A 9,736-nucleotide genomic window follows, 5' to 3' on the forward strand; every position below is an offset into this window, starting at 1 on the left:
AATATTTTAAACAAAAATCACTTAAATAAGTGTAACAATAAATACTTAAAAATGATATAAGACACATTTATGGTAAGTGCTTTTAATGCTTAAATTTTACCTTAATGATATACAATAATATTAAATATAAATATTTAATTAAATTAAAAATTCAATTTTAATTAATAAATAATACAAGCCGCACTTAAAGAATAGGCTACAAATTTTGGCAATATACGTTGCATGAAGCTGGTCAGGTCGGACAATGGGTGATCTCTACTGTAAACCATTTAGAGTTTTCTTGTGGACTGTGAAAAACTTGATATCCTTAAACAATAGGCACATATGTATGTAGCTACAAGACTCCTCGGAAATGTCAAAAGGCTGCTTGGTTTTCGTAGTCAACTTGAGTTTTTCTTAGTCAATTTGTTGAATATTTAACACAAACATTTGGCCATGGCTGCATGAAGTGTTCATGGTTATTACGGGCTAATCCGCGAATTCACCTTTTAATTCATCTTTAATTATTCAGAAAATAATGTACGTAATAAAGAGAGGAATATTTAATTTACAAGTTAATGTAGAAATCAAAACACAATAGAACACAATTTATGGTTGCCTACAGTTAACAGCTTAAACATTTGCTAGACATAATCAAAAGTTAATCTTCCATTCAGGATTCACAACTATCTTTTGGGCTTATTTAGGTTTTCAGGTGATGATTCCCTACTCCAATGAATAACCAAAAAGAGAAATAAAATATGGAAAACTATGTCCTTTTCTTGGGCAATTGAGCCCCTAAATCTAGGTGCCATTAATTTGACTCATCAAACGATGTAAATGGAAGAATTGATGAACCATAATTTTCAAAAGAAGCTACTTACTTTCAAAGATAATAAAAGGAGTCAAATGGAAAGGAAAATCTTCATTATTCAGGTTGTTAAGTAGCGAATTATGTCCATTCATTGGGGAGGGAATGATAGCCAACTCCACACACTTGCAGCCTTTATTATATACCCTTTTTCCTTTTCTTCTGGCTGCTACATACTTTGCCTTGCCTCTTTTCATTATTTCTGCACCGAAAGATATTCATTGCTTCATATATAATATGATTATATCCTTATATGACCTCTTTTTCCGGTCGAAATATGACTTTTTTTTATTGGTCCAAATATGGCTATACGGCTATTTGATAAAATAAAACTGCTATGGGCCTTAAGGCCTATAACTTTGTAGCTGGGTGAATCCTTTAAGCCCCAAAAAATTGATCTACAAGTTAGCTTTATAGAGTTGTGCTATTTGCACATTAATTCCATGAAATAATGATTCTGAATATGTGACATATGTGATGCTTTGCTTCTTGGCAAACCCACGTGAATCCAAAATAGAAAATTTAATGATTCTGAATTCTCATAGGTTTTGTTCTTTGATTTTGGACATAGTATTATTCCCATAGCATGGGATACCCCGTCGGTCGCAATTAAGAATGAGAAATGGTAGTAATTAATATAATAATATTTTATTTGGTTTATTTTTGTTAGATGTAATTTTCTGAGTTCACAATTTTTAAAATTTTAACCCTTAAAAGATCTTGAATAATGATTCATGTATAAAAAAAACTTATCCAAATTCATACAATCATTTACAAAAGGAATATGAAATTATCTCTGCTAATTGAAAAATTACATACTACTTAACAGTATTTTGTTGCAGTATATCATAGTCTTTCTCTTAAATCCATCATTTGTAGGTAAAATAGAATTTGAACCGAAATTTGTACGTCCACTATAAATAATTTAATTAGTAAAACCAAAAATTTTCACTCAAACTACATTTAATCAACGAGAAATCCCATAATTGTAAAAGTTTCACTTGGTGAATATATTCAAAAAGCTAACCTTAAAATATTAATAGTAGATATGAATTGTAAAATAGACAAACCTAGAATGAAATTCTTTAACCTAATATGGCTCACAAACTAATCATAGTCCGTATCATATTAGTTCACGGGCCAATAGCTATTAGCCCAAACCAATTGGGCTATCCTAGTAATTAGTCGGTGGGCTAAAATATGTTAGTCCACTAACCAATTTAATTGGACCATTGATCGATACTAAGTATTGTTTATAGGCCAATCATAACTTGTCTATCGAGTGGTGTCAACCTATGCATATTAGGCATTTAATAAAAAAGTCAATGGTCCAATCATAGAAACTTGGCAATGGTACAATTATGAATTATATCTTGTTAAATATGAGAATATTACAAGAATTTAGCAATATGTGTTTGTTTATCTTGACCATTTGATGGACGAGCATCGTATAGGTCTTTAAGTTTTCAAAATTGGTTTATTAATATAGGGATTAAGTAGCAAAATTTATATTCTTTTAAAATAATTTGTGGAACCGGTAAAATGAAAGCTATCTTGACCGTTCATTATTTTATTGTTGCATCTAACGGTTAACACATAAAAAGACCATGATGCACTAAGTTACCAAGTGCACGTTAAACGGCATCGTATTTGCAAATTCTTTCTCCCCTCTCGGAGTTTGTCTCTCGCATGCTGTCACTGCTTTGTCTCTCTTTCAGGTTCTTCTCTCTCGTGTGTTCTCTCAGTTTCTCTATGCATGCTTCTCTCTCTCTCTCTCTCTCTCTCTCTCTCTCTCTATTCTCTCATATTCTTATTAGATCTCTCATTTATCTTAATATGAATTATGTTTCTCAGGTAAAAAAGTTTGAAGCCATATCGAGTGACTTGTTCCCAGTGCTCTCTTTCTCTGGTAAACGTTTTACTATCAATTTTTTAGCTATAGTATCAATGTTTTGGACAACAACGTGTTTTAATTACGTATGTGCAAAAATTTGAAACTAATCAATGATCCTCCTGTGTGAAACATTGTTACCTGAATTGTTGCTTGAAATAATACTCGGCATAATGATAGTATTGAAATTAAGCAGTTTATAGTGCTTGATGGAATTTAGAGGTTTGGTTACTAGTTTATGGTGCATGCTCGACACTAAACTGTAATGGTGTTAGCAATATACGTTGAAGCTCTGTATTTTTTGGAGGGAAGAAGTGAATTGAGTGGGTGTAGATAAATGGGGACGATGACAAGACAAGGTGAGTGGTTTTTGTGACTGTGGGAACAACCTGTTTTGATGCTCTTGTGAGGGTTGTAGATTCCAACGATGTTAAACAAGCCTTGTTTGCAAAAGGCTACACGCACCTTCTCATCCAAATGGGCCGTGGATCCTATCTTCCTACTAAGGTAACCCCCCTTTTCTCTCTTCGTGCTTTCTCATATAATACTACCTTCTTTGGTTGTGCATTTTCATTTATGATAATTATATTTTACAATCAATTTTTGCTGACATGAGCGTGTGAAATTGTCACTTCAACATTTGCTGAGTCAGCTTTTTATCCTTGCATGAAGAAAGTTTTACATTGCATTGAGTCATTGATCACTGGATAATATGTATACATGGATTTAGCTCTTCTTAACTAAGGGATATACATAAAGTTTAGTTGTAAATGATGATTAGAAAATCAATGGTTAATAGTTTGATAAAATACACGCATGTTTACAACAAATTATGAAATTTCAATCATTGATTTTATATCTATTTACAAACTCAGAGACAAAAACTAACATCTAGTAACTGTGCATCCAACCAAATTTACCTAACATTAGAAATGGAGGGAGATAAATATGGAGAGTTTGTTATTCTCTTTTCTATTGCCTATACTTCTCTTTTTTATGAGTTTATTATTAGTAACATTTTAGTTTTAATTCTAGTCTGAAGAAGATGGTTCGTTGGCTGTAGACTACTTCACTTTTAGTTTTAATTCGTTGCCTTTCATCACGAATTGACTGCCACTATGCCTATATTGAGATAAACTTGATTTGTTATCCAATACCTTGAATTACCTGTACATTATTCATTATGATTTTCTCCTTTAGTCACAAGGTTGTAACTTGAATTTGAAATGAATTTTGTGAGATGATGTTTAGAGGGATGCTATTCCTTTACTAGCCAGGAAGAAAGTATTGTTATTTCATTCTTCAAATGCCTTTTCAGATATTTTTAAATACTATTTTTTTCGAAAAGACAAAGAATATAGAATAAAAGAAACTTAAACTGACTCATATTTTTGTTATTGTTATTATTTGGGGCTAGAGATAAGTAACTAACAATAGATATTTTAAATTTTATGAAGGATCAGGTAGTATATTTGAAACATTGCGGTTGGAAAAACCTTTAATTGTAGTTGTAAATGAAGATTTGATGGATAATTATCAAATTAAGTTTGCAGAAGAGCTTGTTGATAGTCCTCATACACTCCATTAAACTATAGCAGATATGGATTTAACATCTCTCCTACCTTATTCACCAGGTGATGTCAAACCTATAGCTAAGCATGTAAACATATTTTTTGATTTTCCTAATGATTGATCTAAAGACTTTTTTTTTCCCTACTTTTTCCTTTGAGTTAAATTGTATTATCGTGAACCATCCTATTATGCTATAGCTAATGTGCTGTTTAACTTTGCTTTTTATCCAACTAAGTTCACGCACAACTATTTAAACTCAATTGTAATACTACTAAAATCCAAGCAAACATATCTTGTACTTTAACTAAGTTGCGTTTAAATAATAACTTAATTAAATATTTATTCAATATATTATATAAGAAGTTTTTATTTTAAATGCACCATTTGTCCTACGCAATTATTCTCGTTAAACGAATTTTTGAGATTATGAAATTTGAAATCTTGATAAATTAAATTAAAAAGATAAAGATTTTAATTTTTTTTTCTAAAAATTGTGATATGTTACAAAATCTAATAAAAATAATTCTGTTACCACTCGACTTCTAATTTTAATTAAACGAAAGGACAAATAATACTTAAAAATAAGATTAATTTAATAATTTTTATCAACTACGGTGGTTCTACTTAATTTAAACAAAATTATTTTATAAGGAGAATATCCGTAATTTAAACTAAAAATAAATTTTAGAATCAGAATAAAGACGTTAGAAAATATAATTATCATATTAATTATCCTTATTGATAAAGTGTATGATTCTGTTGTGTGTCTCAAAAACGATTTGTTGATATCCTAATAACAGATTAAAAACATATGAAAAATTGATTTAATTATTTATTAATTTTGGGTACATTCTTACTTGGTAATATATATATAGGGATGGAAAATTAGGGAAAAAAAGCAGTGTGGCGAGAAGGGTTTTTCTGATTCCCTTTCTCTCTTCTCTTCTGTTCGGAGCTGCGCGGAAGAGAGAGAAACATCGATCAACGATAACGGAACCGAACATCACACCATCGTCAACAACAACAACAAAGAAGAAGAACAAAAGTCTCCTACGGTGAGTGATATGCAGCAAGGTGATAGAACGGTCCTAAGTTTGAGGCCTGGTGGTGGTCGTGGCGGCGGAAGCAGGCTTTTCGCTCGCTCCTCTTCTCCCTCTCCCTCCGCCGATCTTCCTATCTCACGCCCCCATGCCTCTCTCTCTCTCAAGGTCCCTTTCTTTTAGATCTCTTCTTTTCTCTATTTGGATCTCGTTCCCAACATCCCTCTCAATAACCCAACTTTTTTTTAGTTTTGAATATGAGTGTGTGAATGGATAAGGTTTTGGAATGCAAGTTTAGTTGAATGTCCTGATTCTTGGTGGGGGCACTAAGTTTTGTGTTTCTGCTGTAAATATGGACGGAAAGCAACGTGTGGGCTTTTAGGTGGGCGTGATTCAGTTTCAGATTGCTCATAAAGGACCCGCATACATTAGGGTTTGAGGGGTTGTGATGATGGATGAATTGTCGATCGTAACTTCCTTATTGTGAAAGGAAATGCTTGTAAACACGGTTTTTTTTATTCGGAGGTTATGTGCCTGTTTGGTTTAAAGTTGAGTAGAATTGATTTTGAGCCGTTGAATGCGATTGAGATACTAGTGTAAATCAACCTGAAGCATATGTTTTGCATGGGGAAATGCGATTTCAACTAGTTTCCGTACATGCACTACGTCATTAGTATATTTGTTTCTAATGAATTAATTGAAAAGGGGAACGGATTTTTACTTACAAAATATTGCTTGACGGATTGGTTTGTTATTGTGTTTCAACAACGTGTTTTAATTACGTATGTGCAAAAATTTGAAACTGATCAATGATCCTCCTGTGTGAAACATTGTTACCTAAATTGTTGCTTGAAATAAGACTCGGCATAATGATAGTATTGAAATTAAGCAATTTATAGTGCTTGATGGAATTTAGAAGTTTGGTTACTAGTTTATGGTGCATGCTCGACACTAAACTGTAATGGTTTTAGCAATATATGTTGAAGCTTTGTATTTTTTGGAAGGAAGAATTGAATTGAGTGGGTGTAGATAAATGGGGAACGATGACAAGACAAGGCGAGTGGTTTTTGTGACTGTGGGGACAACCTGTTTTGATGCTCTTGTGAGGGCTGTAGATTCCAACGATGTTAAACAAGCCTTGTTTGCAAAAGGCTACACGCACCTTCTCATCCAAATGGGCCGTGGATCCTATCTTCCTACTAAGGTAACCCCCCTTTTCTCTCTTCGTGCTTTCTCATATAATACTACCTTCTTTGTTTGTGCATTTTCATTTATGATAATTATATTTTACAATCAACTTTTGCTGACATGAGCGTGTGAAATTGTCACTTCAACATTTGCTGAGTCAGCTTTTTATCCTTGCTTGAAGAAAGTTTTACATTGCATTGAGTCATTGATCACTGGATAATATGTATACATGGATTTAGCTCTTCTTAACTGAGGGATATACATAAAGTTTAGTTGTAAATGATGATTAGAAAATCAATGGTTAATAGTTTGATAAAATACATGCATGTTTACAACAACTTATGAAATTTCAATCTTTGATTATATATCTGTTTACAAACTCAGAGATAGAAACTAACATCTAGTAACTGTGCATCCAACCAAGTTTACCTAACATTAGAAATGGAGGGAGATAAATATGGAGAGTTTGTTATTCTCTATTCTATTGCCTATACTTCTCTTTTTAATGAGTTTATTATTAGTAACATTTATGTTTTAATTCTAGTCTGAAAGAGATGGTTCGTTGGCTGTAGACTACTTCACTTTTTCATCCAGCATTGCAGACCATCTCAGATCAGCTTCTCTTGTCATTAGCCATGCAGGTATTATTGTTTATTACATGATTTTTCACTTATTGTTATGTAAGTCTACCCGAAAAGTTTATCTGTTACTTGATCTTGGTGGCTTATACTGTATTCTGCTTTTCCATCCATGAGGATTTATCAGCTGTCAGGATTAATGATTTCATACCAATGTTTGATTTATATTTTGATCGTATAGAGTTATGGTGTTAATTACAGGGTTTGGTTATGGCAATAAGTTGAGTGTTTGTTGTTAGCTTTGCGTTGGACAGAATTTTCTTTCCACCAAGGAGCCAGCAGCTAACAAGGAAAATAACTCACATGACAAAACCCATGCTATTTAAGCTTGCTGATGTGGCTGCATTGCAATTTGAAAGTCAGATTTTATGTATTATAAATATATTTTTAAAAAAATGGTAAATTTTATTGAATACCCTCCTCCAACACTGGATCAAAGGCTGTCTGAATGTTAGGAACTGAATCTGTTGGAACTACCCTGCTATCTCTTTTACAAACACTCATCAAGAACACTGAATCTTGACACAAATTGTAGGGTCTCTTGAATGAGAAACCTTGATCACAATTCTTACTCCAATTTTCATGCATGAATACAATTTGCTTAGACTTCTATTAAGACCGTACATCCTAACTAACCAACTTTTCCTTGCCCAAACCAACCAATGTTAGGTGTTTGCAGCTGACCTCTCATCCTCATACAGCTAGGACTATTTGACAATTTAAGAAAATGAATGGCTAAAAATACATTCTATTGATAGGTATTACACTGTCCTGAATCAAGAAGAGAAAGAATGGTATTCTAATAAAACAGGAGTTTAAGAGCTTGGTCTCGCTCACTCAAAACTGACTCAAACTGGCCAACTAACTGTCTTCCCTTGTATTTTCTGCTTCTACTTTAACTGGCTAACTAATTAGCTACTCTTAAGTCTTAACTGCTTTTTAACAAGCTTGTACAAACTTTTCCTTAGAAAACTGTTGATTGGTTCAATGTAACTTGGTACAATTGTGCTTGACTGCACTAGTTTACTGGAGGGAAGTATGCATTTTTTCTGTGAGTGGATGCGTTCTTATTCCTGGTTGTGGTGCCTTAAGGCCTCTTTGTATTAATTCCTATTTGTGCTGAAATCATGCATCCATTTATTGCCTTTCATCACGAATTGACTGCCACTATGCCTATATTGAGATAAACCTTGATTTGTTATCCAATACCTTGAATTACCTGTACATTATTCATTATGATTTTTTCCTTTAGTCACAAGGTTGTAACTTACTTGAATTTGAAATGAATTTTGTAAGATGATGTTTGCAGGGATGCTATTCCTTTACTAGCCAGGAAGAAAGCATTGTTATTTAATTCTTCAAATGTTTTTTCAGATATTTTCAAATACTATTTTTCTTGAAAGGACAAAGAATATAGAATAAAAGAAACTTAAATTGACTCATGTTTTTGTTATTGTTATTATTTGGGGCTAGAGATAGGTAACTAACAGTAGATATTTTGAAATTTATGCAGGGTCAGGTAGTATATTTGAGACATTGCGGTTGGAAAAACCTTTAATTGTAGTTGTAAATGAAGATTTGATGGATAATCATCAAAGTGAGCTTGCAGAAGAGCTTGCTGATAGAAAACATCTGTATTGTGCTAGTCCTCACACACTCCATCAAACTATACCAGATATGGATTTAACATCTCTCCTACCTTATTCTCCAGGTGATGCTAAACCTGTAGCCAAGCATATAAACAAATTTCTTGGTTTTCCGGATGATTGATCTAAAGGCTTTTTTTTTTCTCTACTTTTTCCTTTGAGTTAAATGCCCCAAATATTTGAAGTCTTAGTTGTGAAGATCATATTTCGATGCAAGCAATGTGTGTGACATGTTACAATACATATATGGGAACCGATGCACTTTAATATTCGACGTGTAATTTTGCAGTTAATATATCTACGTTTGAGAGGGTTGTGATCCTGAAATTCAGTCACGAGAAAATTGGTCTAGAAGAAAGGAAGTCTGTACTACACGTTCAAATTGTGTGATTTGTGTCCTTAATATTTAGATATGAGTGAAAATCGACATTATAACAATCCAAACATCATACTTAGATATGTTAACTTCATACTTCTGTCTTGTTCATTGTTACTAGTTGTGCGTGAACTTAATTGGATAAAAAGCAATGTTAAACAGCACATTAGCTATAGCATAATAGGATGGTTCAAGATAATACAATTTAAATATAATGTATACGCCATTACACTATATTCGGTACTTTTCGTCAATTAATTAAACAATAATTATGCTTACCTTAACTACTCTGATTTATGTCATGCACTGGAGAGCTCCATTTTTTTAAACCCTACACGTATAGGACTTATTTTAACTTTAAGTCTTGATATATAAAAAAGAAAAATAGGTGATTAGAGTTAGTGTTAAGGGTTAGTTAACCCATTTTTTTTAGAGAATAATTAATAAATAGTATGCTATTTTTTTAGTAAAAGGTATATGTATTTATTTATCATTTTTATTAAATTATTTTAATTAAAATTATATTTTAAATATA

General features: G+C 32.4%; 1 protein-coding gene, 1 non-coding gene and 1 pseudogene across 3 annotated transcripts; all 3 read left to right on the top strand.

Annotated features, from left to right (window-relative positions):
- Positions 1-2,686: 2,686 nt before the first annotated feature.
- On the top strand, positions 2,687-4,434 carry LOC113852375 (annotated as a pseudogene).
- A 773-nt stretch (positions 4,435-5,207) lies between these two features.
- Positions 5,208-9,293, top strand: LOC113849816 (UDP-N-acetylglucosamine transferase subunit ALG13 homolog). 2 transcript variants are annotated; one of them, XM_027480015.1, is made up of 4 exons: positions 5,209-5,521; positions 6,362-6,557; positions 7,086-7,182; positions 8,693-9,293. In XM_027480015.1, the coding sequence occupies exons 2-4, from the start codon at positions 6,387-6,389 to the stop codon at positions 8,947-8,949; spliced, it is 525 nt and encodes a 174-aa protein (XP_027335816.1). In that variant the 5' UTR covers positions 5,209-5,521; positions 6,362-6,386; the 3' UTR covers positions 8,950-9,293. The 2 variants fall into 2 exon arrangements, with proteins under 2 accessions (XP_027335807.1, XP_027335816.1); XM_027480006.1 differs by having other exon boundaries at positions 5,208-6,557; positions 8,693-9,291.
- Positions 5,680-5,784, top strand: LOC113853405. Its single transcript, XR_003502577.1, has one exon. It is a non-coding gene; the product is annotated as a small nucleolar RNA snoR103 (small nucleolar RNA).
- Positions 9,294-9,736: the final 443 nt, after the last annotated feature.

This window comes from Abrus precatorius, unplaced genomic scaffold (genome assembly GCF_003935025.1).
Source record: "Abrus precatorius isolate BTA unplaced genomic scaffold, Abrus_2018 Scaffold10, whole genome shotgun sequence".
NCBI classification, from domain to species: domain Eukaryota; kingdom Viridiplantae; phylum Streptophyta; class Magnoliopsida; order Fabales; family Fabaceae; genus Abrus; species Abrus precatorius.